General features: G+C 51.0%; 2 protein-coding genes across 8 annotated transcripts in view; both read left to right on the top strand.

Annotated features, from left to right (window-relative positions):
- The window catches only part of TBC1D22A (TBC1 domain family member 22A), a gene marked incomplete at both ends in the record, with an annotated part of 318925 nt that overhangs the window by 112663 nt on the left and 187689 nt on the right, over nt 1-18573 (top strand). The window lies entirely within an intron of this gene.
- LOC308270034 (lysine-rich nucleolar protein 1-like) lies at nt 11860-16069 on the top strand (the record flags this gene model as incomplete). Its single annotated transcript, XM_080705699.1, is given in 5 exon segments — nt 11860-12753; nt 12755-12853; nt 12857-13203; nt 13592-13736; nt 15980-16069. Coding segments are annotated over 5 exon segments (1575 nt in total).

Below are 18573 nucleotides of genomic sequence, written 5' to 3'. Positions count from 1 at the left end.
TTTGAAATATTGTTTTGCATCTTAATCCCTCAGTAAATGCACGTTTAAACTCTGATGTCTTGTCTCCGTAGTAAATCTGTTTAAAAAAATATTCCAGGGCAGTGAAAGCCAAAGTAAGGAGAGACGTGATTTTCATCAGAGTGGCAGCTCAGGAGTGCCTGCTTGTCCTTCCCAGCGCTGTGCTTGTGGGATCAGAAAACAAGAGAAGAACAGCTGGGCGTGGCGGCGCACCCTTGTAATCCCAGCGTTCAGGAGGCTGAGACTGGAGGATTGTGGTTCGCGGACAGCCTCAGTGACTTAGTGAGGCCCATTGCAACTCAGTGAGACCCTGTTTCAGAAAATAAAAGACTGAAAAAAAAAATAGGGCTCGGGTGTAGCTCGGAGGTACAGTGCCCCTGGGTTCTATCCCCAGCACCGCAAAAACAAAACAAATAAGAGAAAACATACCGTGACCTCCGTTTTTCCTAATTTTTTAATGGATGCTAGACCTTTGCTTTCTCTTTATGTAGTTTTTCCTTCCATGCATCACATCCTTGCAGAGCTGACCTCGCAGGCTCTTGGGTCCGAGGATGGGTCCAGAGTCCCACCTGAAGCAGGTGTCCCATGGGCCCTGGTCGGTGTCCTCTGGGCTGTAGAGGCCTTGCTCCTCCTTGGCGGTGGGTCTGCACAGCCCCTGCCTCTCCCCTGGAGGTGTGGCTGCTGCCCAGGTCCCTGCTCAGGGAGGCTGCGGGCTGAGCAGGCCACTGCAGCCTGCTGGGCGGCTGGACCCTGCGAGGGGCTGTCTCCGGTGGCCTGGCCCAGCACCGGGTAGCAGCTGTGGATGCTGGACCACAGCTTTAGGAGCAGCCAGGGCTGTAGGAGCAGCATTGACATGCTGGGCTTGTGCCGGCCAGCAGGCAGGTGGAATTGGGATTTGGGCAGTAGAGGGGAGGCCTAGATGTTTCTGCGGTTGACAGCAAATCCATCGCGAGCGTGGCTTCGCCGGCGGAGTCCATTGCTGTCTCCGGTCCTTGTTCTCTGTCAAGAAGTTGGCTGTGTGTCTGCGCGTGGCTTTGACATTCCTCCTCACGTTTGCATGGAGAAGGGCGCAGGCTTCCCTTCCAAGTCGTCTACGCTGCTAATGGAGCTTCTGCTTCTCCTCCTGGCTCAACGCAGAGCTGTGGTGTCCCCGCTGTCCAGGAGCAGGTTGGATTCTAGATGTCCTGCACTACAGTCGGGCTCTGACCGCTCAGAAGGACTTCTGCTGCAGCAGCCCTATCTGGCCGCACCTGCCTCTTCCTTCCCTGCTGAGGCCAGGCCTGCGGCGGCTCCCTGCTCCTCAGCTTTCCATCTCCCCCCTCCCCTGTGTTTCCTCTCCTCTCTTCCTCTTCCTCCTGTCGGCTTCATTGAGGTGGAATTTATCTTCAGTTAAATGTGCCGCTTTTAAGTTTGCAGTTAGATGTGCTTGCCACCCGTAGATAGCAGCGCGGAGCCATCTGCGTCACGCTCTGGCACGTTCCACCCCCTCGGTGGACCTGTCCTGGCCCTTTGCTCCCAGGCCTGTCTCCTCACCCCCTCCTCCTGCCGATCTGCTGATCTGCTTTCTGTCTCCAGAGTTTTGATTTGTGGAATTGCGTATAAATGGAACCGTACACACTGCAGACGCGAGCGTGTGGCTGCTTGGCATGGTGTTTCTGAGCTCTGAGCTTTTCCGTGTGTTAGAAGTCCACTCCTCTTTATTGCTGAGTAGTGGTCCATTCCGATGGATGCATCCACTTACCATCGGTGAGCACTCAGCTTCCCTTCAGCTTTGGTCAATTATAAGCCTTCTTGTCCACATGTTGGTGAGGATATGTTTCCCTGTTACCCTGCACCTCTGATAAATACCTAGGAGTGGGATTGTCGGGTTACATGGCAGGGGTCTGGTTAGTGCTATAAGAAGCCGCTGAGCCATTTTATGATTGGTTATACCTGTGCAATCCCACCAGCAGCAGATGAGAACCGAGCTTGCTTCACATCCTTGCCAGCACTTGTTGTCATCTTTAAGCGTTAGCCCTTGTGGCGGATTGTGGCGGTATCTAGTAGGTTGTACTCTGTATGTCCCTGTTGGTCAGGGTGTTGAGCAGCTCTTCCTGAGCCGGCTGGCCGTGCACGGATCTTTCGTGCTGATGCATATGCTCCACTTTTTCTCATTATTCAGTTGCTTTTACAAACGCACATGTCCCCTCCCAGACCTCCGCTGACCTTCCACATCCGCCTCCTGCGGTAGATCTTGGGCATCTTGACTTAAAGGACAGTCATGAGAACACACACCGTAGCGCGTGCTGGCAAGGACGCGAGGGGAGGCACACTGTCGTGGGTGGTGGGCTGTGCGTGAGCACAGCGCCATGGCCATGGGGATGGGGCGCCTCAGCACAGCAGGGACGGGATCCGCCAGGACTCCGCCGCACCGCTCCCCGGTGGGTGTCTTCCCAAAGAACTACAGGCAGAAGACCGTAGCGACATTTGCAGGAAGGCAGACGGGCCTGGGGAGCGTTCTGGCTAAGTGAGGGGCTTACGCTAGTCGTCCATCTTTTATCCAGTATTGTTACTTGAAAGTCAATTTATAACTCTTTGGCCAACTTGTACCATTTATCTCCTGTCTAGTGTTGAACAAACTCAGCCAACTTCCCTCCCTCCCTCTTCCCTCCTTTCCTCCTCCACCCTCTCTCCTCTCTCCTCTCTCTGCCAGGGATTGGCCCAAAGGGTGGTGTACCTTGGAGCTGTACCCAGCCCTGTTTTATTTTTTCCATTTGAAACAGGACCTAAGTTGTGGAGCCTGGGTGCGGACCTGCGATCAGCCTCCCAGGTGTCTGGGATTATAAGCATGCACCACCACACCCTGCTAAACTCGGTCTTTAGGAAACGTGGGGTTTCTTAGAAGGCATTTGGCCTTTTCGGTTGATCAGCCTATCATCTGCCCAGTGACTTCTCCTCCCTGGTTATCCCATTTTCTGCCCTCTGGTTATCTGCTTCTTAGAGTGGTTTTACAAATTACAGAAATAGGATGCTTTTTCCAATTAGCTGCTGAAAACTGGTGTCTCATTACATTTGAGCAGACATAGAAGATAATGAAACAGAAGACTTTTTTTTTTTTGCGGGTCTGGGGATGGAACCCAGGGGCATTCTACCTCTGAGATACATCCCCAGACCCATTTTTTATTCTTTATTTTGAAACAGGGTCTCACTGAGTTGCAAAGGGCCTCACTAAGTGACTGAGGCTGTCTGTGAAGCACAATCCTCCTGTGTCAGCCTCCTGAATGCTGGGATTACAAGCGTGCGCCACCACACACATATAGGCTTTTAATTCCATATTGTTTATGTGTAGGTCTTAAGATGAGTCTGGTGAGGTTTCCAGGACTGTAAAGGAAGGGGCCTTTTCTCAGAGACAGTTATCAATGGAGTCAGAGTGCATTGAACCTGGACTCGTCCCTCTGACTGAGAACTTGCTACAGGCCGATTTTCTTTCCCAAGAGCTGGGCAGGCTGAAGGCCCCTGGCCCCTATGTGTGTGCCTGGGTGGGCAGTGGGAGTGGTCCTGCTGGCTGGGGCCCAGGCCATGCCCAGTGGGTGCCTGTGTGCGCATGCCTGTCCCTGTCCCTGGGTGCCGCTGTCCAGCCCCAGCTTGGCCGGCCCTCCTGGCTTAGCCCGCCCGCCTGCTCCTCCGGGGCCTCTGAGTGTGGCAGGTGTGAGCTTCCACTCCCCCACCTTCCAGTCCTTCCTGTCGAGACCCATGGGGGCAAAGAAAACATGGCCCAACAGCAGAGGACAGGCTTTATTTAGGAATAAAACCTTGAAGGAGGCATCTGGTAGGAGAGAAGCCCCCAAGAGTCAGAAAGCCCACCTTATTGCAGGCTAGGGGCTTTTTATGGGGAACAGAAGGCAGTGGGTGCAGGAGTGGTCCTATGAACCCGTGGCTGGCATGCTAGTGTCCAGGTCATCTCGGGGCAGGGCAGTGGTCAGGGGGCATTTCTCTTTCCTTGTTCCTTTGTTCTTGGTCTTCATCTGGCATGATCTCATGGTCAGACCTCACAGTGCCCACACTTTCTACCAGAGCCTCAGCTTTGGGAGGGCAGGAACCTCACCTGAGTTGGGTTGAATTAATGAGTATGGGCCACCTTGCTGCGACTCTGACCTTTGTTGAAGGGCCAGGATCCCTCTCCCGTAGCCGGTAGCCTCTGCAGAGGCAGGAGCTGGTCCATTGTCCTCAGTCGCAGCTCCTGTACTTACCACGGTGCCTCATGTGCACACGCCCATTCCTCCCAGTGTGGATTCTCTAGGTGGGGTGGGCTCTGGCAATGATGGGGCAGAAAGTCTGTTTTATGGCTCCTTGTCACTTTATCTGGTGCCAGGATTACTCCTTTACTTTTTCTATAGAACTGAAGAAAGAAGGATGCATTTGTGAGAACCCAGGAAATAATATTTGCTGTATAATCAGCTCATCAGCAATCGACAGTTCTTTCCTTCTCTGTTTTTATGATAAGGAACATCCTAGCAGAAGGGCCCCGGTAGCATATATGTCCGATTCCAAGTAAAATTAAAATTTAACTTGGAACCCTGCAGTCCAGCTTAGGGAGAGAACAGAGCTAGTGCCTCTGCCGTCTCCTCTTGGCGCTGCCGTGTCTCCAGACCCCTCACGTACCCGCCCCCATCTTGGTTGTTCCCCTACCTTGCTCCGTGGCCTTGTCGCGTGTATTTAGCTATATGCGTGTCTGTTTAAGATGTTTAGTGCAATGGAGTCACGCTAATGTGTGCGTTTGGGGCTGCTCCGTCTTTCACAGCGCCCATCCGTCCATGCGTGCAGTTGTAGTTAGTTATTTTCACGGCTGGCTGGTGTTCTGTGAGTTTCTACTGTTCGTTGACCCAGCCTTAAGTTGTTGGACCTTTGGGTTGCCTTTTTCTTCCTCTGTTTCTGGCAAGGTTGCCGGGAGTGTTCTTCTGTTTCTCTGGCCGCCTCTGGAGGGCAGCCGTGGAGTGCATGGTGTCATGCCAGCCGTGGGCTTTGACGCAGCACGTGTACCTCCAGACGCCCTTGGGACTGTGGACTGAGTATTTGCATACTGACAAGTGCCATGCTGGAGGGAGTGTCTCATCGTGCTCATCACTGCCGTGGCCGGGATTTCCCAGGGTCTTAGGGATCCGTCTCCCCTCTCGTGATGCGATTGCCGCCATAACATTGTGGTGTTTATGAGTCGTCCTACTGCTTTATGGGAGTAACTCATATTCTAGATACTAAATCATCTTTGCTATGGATACATCTTGGGTCAGTAGGATGGTTTTAATTCTTTAGATGAACTGAAGTTCTCGATTTAATAACCAGTTCAACAGTCTTCCCCCATCGGATTAGGCTTTTTGTGTTCCAAGATACCCTGTCCAACCTCACCATTTCAAAGGGTCGTCTCTATATTTCTTTCTTTCTTTCTTTCTTTTTTTTTTTTTTTTTTTTTTGGTGGTACTGGGATTCCTGGAAACCCTTCTACCTCCAGGCTACGCTCCCAGACCTATTTTTATATTTTTATTTGGAAACAGGGTCTCTTAAGCCAGCGTGGCTGGCTTCGAACCTGTGTGATCCTCCTGTCTCCGCCTCCCAAGCGCGGGGATTACAAGTGTGCGCCACCACGCCCGGCTTATATTTCTTTTTAAAAAATTTTTTAATTGGTGTACTGTATTCATACATCATAATGGGGTAAAACAAAAAAAAACTTGTGTAGACATATGTGCACACATCGCCCACCCAATTCCCTCCCCGTCCCTCCTTCCCATGCTTGGCTTAGTGGTTGACATCTAATATTATAGCAATTTATCCAAAATTAACAATGATAATCTCACATAACAGATTCATTTGTCTGATATCAAGCTTTTGATGACTTAGAGATAACATTTCAATATTTCTTTTTGCTTTCTTTCTTAGGATATTTTTTTCTTTTTTTTAAGGTGAAACTATCATACATTTATTTATTTTTCAGAAAAAATCTTTCCTAACATGAAATATGAACTCTAAATACCCAAAATAATCTTGAAAAAGAACAAAGCTAGAAGATGTACATTTTCTGATCTCAAACCTTATAAATCTACAATAATTGAAACAGTATAGTACTGCTATAAAGGCAGATATATAAACCAGTGGACTCAAATAAAAAGCCTAGAAATAAATTCTTCTATATAGGGTCAAGTTATTTTTGACAAGGTTGCCAAGAACATTTGGTGTAGGAAATAATAATTCTTTCACTAAATATTGTTGAGAAATAATAATTACATGAAAAAGAATAAAATTGGACCCTTACCTAACACCATATACAAATATTAACTCAAAATAAATAAAAGACCTAAATGTAAATCTTAAGACTATAAACTTTTAGAAGAAAACCTGGGTCATAACACTTCACAACATTTAAATTGGCAGTGATTTCTTGGATATGATTCCAAGGGCACAGACAACAAAAGAATAAACAAACAAACTTCCTAAAAAATAAAATATTGTACATCCAAAGACAATGTAAACAGAGTTAAAAGTTACCGATAAAATGGGATAAAATATTTACAAATGCTATATCTGAAGTATATTAATATTCCAACTAGAAATCTTAAAAACTAGCAACAATAAAAACAAACAATACAATGTAGAAATAGGTAAAAGACTAAAATAAATAATGAATCTCTAAAGATAATCAATCTTAGTTGACTGCTGGATGGAAAATCTTGTTTCTCTGTTTCTGATGTGTATTGCCTATTTCTTCTTTGCAATTAATCTCCTTGAGTATTTTCTCTAGTGCTGGTTTTGAAGATATAAATTCCTTCAGTTTCGGTTTGTCATGGAAGCTTCTTATTTTTCCATCTAATTTGATAGATAGTTTTGCTGGGTAGGAAATTTTTGGCTGGAAGTTGTTTTCCTTCAGAGTTTGGAATATGTTACTCCATGCCCTTCTGGCTCTCATGACTTGGTTTGGGAAGTCTGGAGTGATCCTAATTGGCTTGCCTCTGAATGTCACTTGGCCTTTTGTTTTTGTTGCCTTTAAGATTCTCTGCTTAGCTTCCACATTGGTCATTTTGACAATTATGTGGTGTGGGGAATCTCTTCTCTGATCCTGTCTAAAGTGAGTTCTGTAAGTTTCCTGGACCTGTGTATCAATCTCTTGCTCTATGTTTGGAAAATTTTCTGCTATTATTTCTTTAAAGAGATTATCGATCCCTTTGGTTTCACCTTCTTTTCTCTCCTCTATTCCGATTATTCTTAGATTAGGTCTCTTAAAATGGGCCCATATTTCTTCAATGTCAGATACCTGCTGTCTGGGTTTTTTTTTTCCTAAGTTATAAATTATGCATTCATTTTTGGAGTGATCATCTTCTAGGAGTGAGATTCTATTCTCCATGTAGTCTAATCGATTGTTTATACTTTGAATTGAGGCCTTTACCTCAATGATTGCATCCTTTATGTCTTTTAGACTCTCTCTAAATTCTTTTGGAAGGTCCTGTATTAGTTCTACAGTTATATTCCTGATTTGATCTTCTGGAGATCTCTGAATTTCTGTGTTATCAGGTTCTGATAATATGGGGTTGTGGGCATTCATTGCTCTATTGTTGTTCCTCTTTCCCATGATTTCAGACGTTTGTGCCTTCCCTGGGTCACTACGACTTCACTTAGGGTGCTTTGAATCTGGAGTTTGTGGTAATCTCAGCCGCCACTACTCCTTTCCTGGGTTGTATCGTAAAGTCTCAGACCCGGGGAGTTAATCGAGGCTGTGCGAGACTGTGGGGGTGCTGGGCTGGGCGTTTTCCCACGGGGAGCTGTGACTAGGGTGTGGTATCTTTGCCACCACTACTCCTTCACTGGGTTGGACTGCATAATCTCAGACCTGAGGAGATTATCAAAGCTGCGCAAGTCCCTGGGAATGCAGTACAGGGATTTCTCCTTTAGGGACACAATTTCACTCACGGTTATTGTGCGTGCTGATCAGGAGCTGTCGCGGAGCGGGGTGAACTCACTGTTGCTACTGGCAATATGACGCTGCTGGTATGCCCTCGGCCGTGAGGCTGGCATATTTCTTGTCTGGTTTTGAGCTCTGTTCTGAGTCCCTTGAAGGCGTGATGAGCTTGGCCACTGGGAGTTTTAGACATTCTTTGCGTTGAAAGAACTGCTGAAGTACACCCGAATGATCCGCAGCTGCTCACTTCAGCTCCTTATTTACCTTTCCTCTCTGGAGCCTGGTGCTGTGAGGGAAGATGGTGCTGGTTCGGCTCCACTGCCATTTGCAGGCTTGATTTCTTTTCTGGTCTCTGGTTTTTCTTCTAGTCTTTTTTTCTCTGTCCCTTGTGTTTACATTTTTTTTCTCTATTGCAAGTGTTTTCTGGCTATGCGCAGTGCTGATTTTGTGGCAATAGAGATCGAGTTTTAGCAGGACTCGTAAATGCTGCTTTTCTCGGTCGCCATCTTCCTGGAAGTCCTGACGGCTTATACTTTTTGTAAGAGTTTTAATTTGGCCTTTTTGGGGGAGGCGGGCTGATAATTGAACCCAGGGGCATTCTACCTTCAAGCCACATCCCCAGCTTTATTTTTTATTTAGAAACATGGTCTGGCTCAGTTGCTGAGAGCCTTGCTAAGTTGCTGAGCCTGGCTTTGAACCTCCTTCCTCCTGTCTCAGCCTCCCAAGTACTGAGATTACAGGTGTGTGCCACCCTGCCTGGCCTGGTCTTTTATATTTAGAACAAGAACCCATATAGCGTGGACCTCTCATGGTGTGTGGCACTGTACACAACGCCGTGCAGTTTCTCTGAAGGTTCTCTCATGGGCCCTCAGGGTTGTGTACAGCATGGGCCCCTCGGCCATTCTTCCCTGTTCTCCTGGCTTGTCTTCCTCTCCTGTCCCACCTTCCCCTGTCTTGATGGCTGCAGCCTACAGTCTGCTGGGCTGGGCCACCACACCTGGCTCTTGCCTCTTGGCTCTGGTGACCTCCGCTTTTGTATGTTAAAGTCAGTTATTAGATTTCCTGAATTCTCAAGAAGTAGGTTGAGTCTGTTCTGTTTGGAGAGTATTAACTTTTTTTTTGCATTTATTTAGTTCTCCTCTTCTGTACAAGTTTTGAAATTTATTCATAGAGACATTTTTTTTTTTTTTGGTGGTTCTGGGGTTCCTGGAAGCCCTTCTACCTCTGGGCTACACTCCCAGACCTATTTTATATTTTTGAAACAGGGTCTCTTACGCCAGTGAGGCTGGCTTCAAACCTGTGCGATCCTCCTGTCTCCGCCTCCCAAGTGGGGGGATTACAAGCGTGCGCCACCACGCCCGGCTCATAGAGACATTTTACAGTGCCCTTTAAGATTTTAGTTTGTCTTAGTTTTTGTCAGTGTATAGAAATACAGTTGACTTTTGTTAAGTTGCTTTTATATCTGGCCAACTTGCTAACCTCTTTCATCAATTCTAATAATTTGTGTAGATCTGAGGTTTGCTTCCTTTTCTTTTCTTCTGTGCAGAATAGGAACTTGAACTACAACTGAGCTACACCCTATCCCTTCTGAAGTTTTTATTTTAAAATAGGATCTGGTTAAGTTGCTGGGGCACTTGCTGGTGATATTCCCGTCTCAGCCTCCAAAGTGCTGGGTTTATAGACCTGTGCTGCCAGGCCTGGCTAGATCTGATATTTCTAAGACGTTAATCATATCATTTGTGAACAATGACAGTTTTGTGGTTTTCTTTCTATTCTATGTACACACACACACACACACACACACACACACACACACACACACACTTCTTTTGTTCTTACTTTGCTGGCCAGGTGGTCTCCTTTCTGACCTTAAAGAGGAGTCTAACATTGTACAACTGACGATAGTTACCCTTGACCATGCTAAGAATGGTGCCTTCCTGGTAGTTTTAATTATAAGTAGCTGTTGAGATTCATCAAAACCTTTTTCCTCATATCATCTAAGATATGTTTTTGTTTTTTTAATCTAATAATGTGATGAATTGCTTCAGTAGATTTCCTAGTATGGAACCAACCGTGCCTTCCTGAAGTAAACCCATATCAGTCATGATATGTGTATTTTTTACGGTGTTACAAGATTAAGTTTGTAAGCATCTGATGTGCCACAGTGGGTAGAAATGGAACTTAGACATTTCTCCAAGTTGAAAAAATGCTTTTTAGCAGTTTATTGCTTCTCCATTTATACTCTGATGTGTAATCAGCTCTGTTGAATATTTGTTCTCTTAATGGTGATACCTTGACATTTTGTTTGAAAGTATTGTTTCTTTTTAGTATGTCGTCTGAGCATAATGGAACCTCTGTGTTTCAGTACTTAACGCAGCTGCGTGAGCCCGGTGTGGGATGCAGATTAGCACCTCTGCCCGAGGTGGACGCTTGCTGAGTCCCTGACACATGCTGCGGGGCATCACTATGTGTTTTAAGAGTTCTGTGCCTCAGCTGGTGTGGCGGGGCATGCCTCTGATGCCAGTAAGCTGGGGACTGAGACAGGAGGATTGCAGATTCGAGGCACAGTAATTTAAACATAGTAATTCAAGAATAGTAATTTAGCAAGACCTTATTTCAGAAAAAAAAAAAAAAAAACTGGGGGCCAGGCATGGTGGCGCACGCTTGTAATCCCCGTGCTTGGGAGGTGGAGACAGGAGGATCGCGCAGGTTTGAAGCCAGCTGTGCTGGCTTAAGAGACCCTGTTTCCAAATAAAAACATAAAAATGGGTCTGGGGTGTAGCCTGGAGGTAGAAGGGTTTCCAGGAACCCTAGTACCACCAAAAAATAAAAATAAAAAAATAACTTGGGGTGTAGACCAGTGGTAGAATGCTCTGGTTTCACTCACCAGTACCACCACTACCACCACACATACACACACACACACACACAGAAAAGAACATGCAGCTGGTCATCGTCTAGTATACGCAGCGTGTGTCTTATATGACATGCTGACATGCGGCTTCCTTCTAAGCTACATGTTAGACCTGCCACAGCCTTCTTTTGGGTTTCATTTGGGAGGTGTTGTAATTCACGAAAGGGTGCTCCGTGAATCCTACTGCAAGCTTTAAATAATGCCTTCTCTCTGAGCCTGCGCTGCTGTTGGGTTCAAGGGATATAGATCCCACAGGTCTTCTCAGAGTCGCTGTATTTTGTTGTGTTGCTCACAAAAATTATCTGTGTGTTCTTTATATGCTATGAAGTGATATTACTGATGCATCTGGTAGAATTAGGATGTTTTCAAATTTCTGAAATCATATTTTTTTTTAAGTAATCATGAGCCCAAGCACATTTTCAGTTTCAGCGTATTTTTAGCACGAGAGTGTCTTGGCTCCCCATGTGCATGGAGCGGCGGCTGTTCGGCTCTGCTGTGGCGGTGTGTGGATGCTGTCTGATAAATATCTAAAACAGGCAGAGAGTGCTCTGTGCAGGGCGCCTCTCGCCCTCCCGGGCCTCCTGTAGGAGCGCGCTTGCCATTCTTGGGACCAACGTCTGGTTTTTACATTGGCGGCCTCCGTGGCTCTCAGGTGTCTGTAGCTTGATGGACATCCTGGGAATCCTGCCGTTTAATTTCTCAGCCTCGGTTGTAATAAGTCATAGCAACTGTTTTTTTTTAAAATTATTTCTGGGGGCGTCGCAGGTGAGTGCGGGGGCTGGCGTTCGCGCCTGGGCGCTTGCATCCCGGAGGAGAAGGGGTTCGTGCAGGCATCCCACACCCAAAACTCCCCACAGCTCTCGGCATGCGCGCCCAGGCCACCGCCTCTGAGAAGTCCTCCCGCCTCGATGCCGGCCCCCGGGATCCCTCACTATGCAGAAGCTTTGCCTCTGCTGAGCTTTGGAGGGGCCGCTTTCGCCTCCGGACTCCCAGGCATCCTGCTCAAATGGTCACCAAGAGTCACAAAGTAGACCCAAGCTTTGGGCTCTCAGAGAAAAAGAAGAAGAGGAAGAAGGTGGTCAAAGGGCCAGAGACTCAGTGCTCACTTATACACTATGACGATTGTTTTGCCGTTGCTTTCCCTGTGAGGGCCACATCCCCCTTGAAGAACGTGGCCCAGGGGCAGGCACCTGAGGTACCTCTGCTCAAGAAAATAAAGAAAAAGAAGGGCCACAGCACCCTTTGCGAGGAGCTCCCAGAACCTGAGCCCAGGTTGCGTGCCAGACGGACCGAGAAATCGCCCAGCCCCAAGAAGCAGGCCCTGGACCGCTTGGAGTCCTTCAGCAAGGAGAAGAAAAAGAAGAGGAAGTCCTTACCTCTGGCCGCATCCCATGGCTTGGGGGCGAAGGGCTCCCCAGACCCCAGCCAGGGCGAGGAGGCAACCAAAACTGGCAAGAAACTCAAAAAACACAAAAAGAAAGCAGCCCAGGATGACCCCGTAGACTTCTCCATCCAGGACCCTTGGCTGTATTTTGAGGTGGGGGATGCTCTGTTCCCAGGCCTGTTGGAGAAGGATGGCGAGGAGCAGGCAGCCTCAGGGAAGAAACGGAAGCAGGGGACCCCCGGAGAACACAGTGTGAAGGTGAAGAAGAAGAAGAAAATCCACCAGGAAGGAGACCCCTCCCCGGGCCAGGCCAGGCCCAGCGAGATCAGCCCGAGGAAAGGACGGAAAAAGAAGCCAGCCACAGTCGAGGCTCCCGAGTTTATCCCCCTAGGCGAGAGCCCCAGGTCCCCAGCGAAGAAGAAAACGAAGGCCAAGACCAAGGTCGAACAGCCCGTCGTCATCGTGGAGGAGCTGCCTCTGAAGAGGAAGAAGAAGAAGAAGAAGAGAGAGAGAGTGGGGGGCAGAAGACCCCTGGGAGGAGGGACCAGACATGGACTTGGAGGTGGTGCTGGAGAAGAAGGGCAGCATGGACGAGACGCACGTCGACCAGGTGGGGTGAAAGGCCTGGCAAGAAGAGATCGATCGGGAGTCAGGCAAGACGGAAGCCTCTGAGACCAGCAAGTGGACGGGAACAAAGTTTGGCCAGTGGGACACAGCCGGCTTTAAGAACGAGGGACAGAAACTGGAGTTCCTCAAGCTTATGGGTGGCTTTAAGAATCTCTCGCCTTCCTTCAACTGCCCTGCCAGCACGACGGCAAGGCCCAGCACGGCCCTCAGCAGGAAGGCAGGGGACGCCCTGCAGCAGGACTACGACTGGGCCATGAGCTGGGAGTACAGCCGGGGCGCCGGCCTGGGCTTCACCCCTGCCCTCAACAAGGTCTTCTACATCGAAAAGAACGCGTCCAGGTTGGAGGATTAAATATAGCGCCTTGTCTCCCCCCCGCAAAAAAAAATATTTCTGCCAGTGAAAATGATTTGCAGAAGAGATACTTTGGGAAGAGTTTAAAGTTTGTGTTACTTTTAATGAACTTCCATTCCAACAAGGACACGAGTCCCAAGAATGTGAACAGAACTTTAATGGCTAATGGTATCCAGTGAGTCTTATTGCTAGAGCCATTTCAGATGGGTCTGTTTTTATTAAGCAAACCTGCAGACCCAAAGCGTCCTTCCTTAGGGCCCTTGGATGGATAATGCCCTTCCCCTGATGGCGCGTTCATTTAACTGTGAGCTAATGTATTGCGACAGACCTCCCCCTTCTGCCTGCTCCTGGCCAAACTGACCCCGCTTCTGACAGTCCCGTGCATACGAGCATGGCTTTCACCTTCCCTCGACACGCTGCTCGTCATGCTTGCAGCTTTGACATGCAGAGCTGTGGGGGCTGTGACCCCAAGGAATGCCAGTGGACACCCAGTAGGCATACGAGTGACACTGAGACCCAGGTGCCTCTTGTTTTCAACACTGTACAATAGAAAGTTCTGAAATAAATTATCCCATGAACTCCATTCCAGTCATTGGAGGGAATCACGGGAGACAGGCGGAGGAGGCCTTCGGGGCACCCTGGCGTGTTGACGGGCGCACCAAGCTGCTGCTGACTCTGAGTTGCAGCTCTGCTCACACGGGACCTGCTCATCCACTAGCCTCTTACAGGCAGAAGTCTTAAGTCCCAGGGGCTGCGGGCCCCTCCCTGTGCCTCCCTCCTCATGGGTCTCCTCCCAGAGGTTATGCAGACCTCGGCCTGGGGAGCGCCCGGGGGTGATTGGCAGGGAGGGGCATCTGCATCCCAGCTGGGAGGGACTCTCTTCTACAGGACCCGCAGGCAGAAGCAGGGTGTTCCTAGTTGTATTCGGCAGATGGTGGGGCAACTGGAGTGGGCACTCTCCCAGCCGTTGGTGCGCCTCTGGGCAGCACCACAGGGGCGGGGTCTGAGCCAGGCGCTGCCCTGAGCATCCCCCTGTGCCCTTGGCTCCCGGCCTCTTCTCTGGGAGTCTTTTTTTTTTTTTTTTGGTGGTACTGGGGTTCCTGAAAGCCCTTCTACCTCCGGGCTACACTCCCAGACCTATTTTATATTTTTATTTGGAAACAGGATCTCTTAAGCCAGCATGGCTGGCTTCAAACCAGCACGATTCTCCTGTCTCTGCCTCCCAAGCATGGGGATCGGGGATTACAAGCATGTGCCACCACACCCGGCTCATTCTCTGGGATTCTTTAATTTTAGGAACCTGCTGGCTCTTCCTGCTTTGCTTTGGTAGACCCTGACCTAGCTCTGTCCTCTGGCCATTTCTCTGAGCCTGAGTATTGAGGGGCCAGCGGTGTCCTGAGGATTTTGAGGAGCAGGGCTCTGTGCTGTGGTCATGGGGAGACCTCAGGGTCTCTGCCGTGGGATGGACCTGCCTATTCTCCAGAAGCTTTTCTCTTGGTGGGCCACCATGTTGAGAGGACCTCCCTGGAGGACTGGGGAGACTCTTGGTTGCAGGAACCTTGCCCGCTTTCATTTTTAGTGGGGCGCCTCTTGGAGGGGGCTGAGCTGTGGTGGAAATGTGCAGCGAGCCGGGAAGGGCCATGGCGCTCCGAGCGCGCGTGCCTCGTGGCGCTGGCTGACTGTGTTCCCCAAAGCAGGCTTTGTGCTTGGTTTCCGCACCTTCCAAGTGTTACTTTGGTGCACCTTGAAAATGTTTGTTTGGAAAACTGATGAGATGAAATTAGTCATTTACAATTTTTTAAAAACCAGTCTGAGAGCACAAGCCGAGGACAGTGACCGGATGCATCCTTTGAAGAGCGCCTCTAGTTGTGTGGCGCGGGGCGTAGGTGTCCTGTGGCGCACACTTCGTGTGATGGGATGACAGCGCTCTTCCTCATGGCCGTCTCCGCAGTGAGGACCTGGGAGAGCGCGTTAGGACGATGTCACAGGGTGGCAGCGGGGCGATCCTCGGCACACGGGCCTTCTCTAATTTGCTCCTGGGCCAGGCTTCCTGTTTGCGTGGGCGCAGTAAGCGAGAGGAAAGCACTTGGGCCCAGTCTGTGAAGCTGGTTCTTTAGGGTGCCGAGCGCTGTGCTCTCGGGCTTTCCAGGGAGGCAGGGAACTGGGCGACTCTGACCATTTCAGGCCGCCTGGGTTGGACGTTTTCAAGTGATGGATACTACGTGATTTTGGATCAGAACAAATGTTTGCAGTTTCAAAACTCAAGAAAAGCATAACTCATCCAAGCGACTTAAGACAAAAGATAAAGGGATAAATCACAGTGGGGCGGGGCCAGAAGGAGAGGCCGGGGTGCTGCGAGCGCTCCTGCCGTTCTGAGGTCAGGCCCGTCCCTTTGCTGGCCTCCGTCCTCGGCAGCCCTAAGAAAGTGTCTTGGCCCTGATGGCTGCCTTTCTTTCGGAGCCTGAGGGTGTGAGTTAATTAAGCAGTGGCTGGATGGGGCCTAGGCAGAGGTCCTGGAGTGGCCAGCCATCCTGCAGACAGCCCTGGGTCCAGGCTGGAGCGGGAAGGGGGCGTGCTCAGCTGCAGGACTGGGGCTAGGGCACCCAGGCCTGGAGTGCTCGAGGCAGTGCGGAGGCCCCAAGGCTGCAGCCTCAGTGCATTGTGGGCTTGGGGTGGGTGCTGACTCTGGCGTCTTGCTGGTTCCTGCAGGCTGCTCCTCAGCCTGAGTGAGCTTGGGAGCCAGTGTCCTCTTCTGTCCTCTAGCCAGAGTCCCCGGGCTCCCTGTTGATGGAGCTCTCGCTCACCTCCCCACAGGCAGAGCCAGGCAAGGCTGATCTGCTGGAAGGCCTTTAGAAGTTCGGCTCCTCCTGCCGTCCTGGGCAGCTTCTCCTCATTCGTGTAGGTGGGCAGGCTCACTGCTGTCTACTCCGTGCCAGGGCCTGTGCATCGGCCTAGTTGATGGGTTGACCACCATGGCTTCTCAGGTGCCCCCACCTCAGCGCCAGAGGGCGGGAGGGGCTAGGAGGCTTCGACACACACCTGCCATTTCTTCTCCCAACTGCAAACAGAAATCACAGAAGTGGCTCTAGCTCTCTAAGTTGATGGCTGCTGATCTGCGGAAATGATCGGCTGGAGCCGAGGGGCCTGGGCCGCTGTCTTGGCTGTGTGGATAGGAGGTGCTGGCGGCGCCTGCCCAGTGGGTGGCAGGGAAGGGCCCGGGCCCACTGGGCCGCCAGGATGGGGAATGGGTGGAGCTGTGTGGTGAAACACTCAGCCTCCCCTCAGCAAGGTGGTCGCGGGGCCGGGGCAGCACCCAGTGCGCCTGCTGTTCATCTGACAGAATCCTTGTGGTGCCTAAATGGGGAGAGAGAAGCCGTTCCCACTGGTGGAGCGGCGCCATCGTGGGCAGATGGTGGCTGTTTTCAGCCACATGCGGCTCCCCATACTCTGAGCCCTCTCCCTATTCATGCTGTGTGCACACGTGTGTGTGCCTGTACGTGTGCTCCTCTGTGTGTCCCTCCTCTGTGTGTATACACTTGCTCTTTACCCTCTGTGTGTGTCCCTCTGTGTAGGTGCTGTTCTCTCCTATGTTTGCACTCCCCTGTATACCTTCTCTCTGTGTGTCCCTGTGTGTGTGCCCTCCTGTGTGTGCACACTCCCTGTACACCTTCTCTGTGCATGTGCTCTTTTCACTGTGATGTGCACTCTCCTGCACACCCCTCTGTGTGTGGATGCTCTCCCCGGTGTGTGCACACTCAGTCTCCTGTGCACTCTTCTGTGTGCGAGCACGTGTGTGTGTGTAGAAGGCACCAGTCCTTCCCTGGGAAGCACTCATCAGCCTTCCCAGCCCTCTCTGGCCTCAGCCAGGCCCCCACCCTCCCGCCTCCCACGATGGGGCTACAGTTCTCCTCCCCACAGGTCCCCGCTGGTTGGTGTGTAAGGAGCCGGGTCTGGAGCCCCCACCCCCACAGGGGAGTGGAAGGGGAAAGCTGGTCAGAAACCCCAGCCAGCACCACACCTGCCGAGGCCTCCAGAAGGGGCCCAGGTCCTGCCTGGTAGAGGAAGGCAAGGGCTCAGGTGTGGGCAGCGGGGACAGCCACTCAACCTTGAGAGTGCCCGGTCCCCTGTGCCCACCATGCAGGACTGAGGACACAGCACAGGCGAGGCCCAGGAGCCCCTTCCCTGGAGCCGGGCAGCTGCCGGAGGAGCTCTGCTCTGCTCAGGTGGCACAGGAAACCTCTCTAAGGAGATGGACTTGAACTGAGGCCCGAGGCTGGAAACCGTGGGGATCCGGGACTCCTGGGAGAAGGGGCTCCAGGCAGAAGGAGCAGCTGGTGCCCAGGCCCTGAGGGGGTGAAGCAGGGGCTGGGCTTGGGGAGGAGGTCAGAGAGAGAGAGGCTCGGGCCAGGAGTCTGTGTCTTACTGTCCGGACACAGGTGGTGTGACCTGGCTTGTCGCTGTCGGCTGTGCAGGAGTGTTAGCAGGGAACGCTCCAGGAGACCGGGCCAGGACAGACAACAGTGCCAGGTTGGGGCCGTGGATAGGGACACGGGGCTTGGAGCTGGTGACTGCACGTGGGGTCTGCGGGTCTCTGCTTCTCCAGGGGCTGGCCGCGGGGCGTGGGGGCTGGAGCGCACGCCTCTGTGCCGAGCCGGGATCCACGGAGGGTCGTCCTCCCCGGGACACCCTCTTCTTGCAGAGCCAGGAGGCCTCTCTCTCTACAAGTTGTTTTGTTTAGTGCTTGAGCTGCCTGTCCCCTTATTTACACGTTACTGGGATTAAAGTCTTAAAAATATGCTTTTCAGGCTGTCGAGAGAGATCAAGTAGACTTAAACCTAAGTAATTTGAACTGACAGTTTTTCTTAGTTAATAGGAAATCTGAATTCTAAATTTCCCCCAAAAGAATGCAAACACGCCGTTTCAAGCGCAGTCCTGGCCAGGCGGCGCTGCACTGGCCGGGAGCAGAGGCCGCGGCAGGAGTGGGATTGCGGGGTGGCCGCTCACAGGAGGAAGGGCGTGAGCTGTCCACTGGTGCAGAAGCTTGGCTGCCCGCTGCCGGGCTTGGAGCTGCGGCTGTGGCCCGCGTGGTGGTGGTCTTTATCCCCACACATTCTTCAGGGGGAACCCAGGCTCCCTTGGGTCACGGTCGGGTCTCCCTTGGATCGAGGAGTTGGGCCCATAAAGGCGGTGCCAAGGAACCGGGTCTGGAGCCCAGGCCCGTTCAGGTCTCTGCCCTTGACCTGCTCTGACCTTTGGCTGCAGCTTCTTCTAGTTGCTTGAGTGGGCATGAGCTCACACACTCGAGCAGACCCAAGCTCCCCACCACCCCTGGGAGTATCTAAGTCCTTTTATCAAAT

This window comes from Muscardinus avellanarius, assembly GCF_963383645.1.
Source record: "Muscardinus avellanarius genome assembly, chromosome: 11".
Taxonomy (NCBI): domain Eukaryota; kingdom Metazoa; phylum Chordata; class Mammalia; order Rodentia; family Gliridae; genus Muscardinus; species Muscardinus avellanarius.
This window is presented reverse-complemented; position numbering and strand designations above follow the sequence as displayed.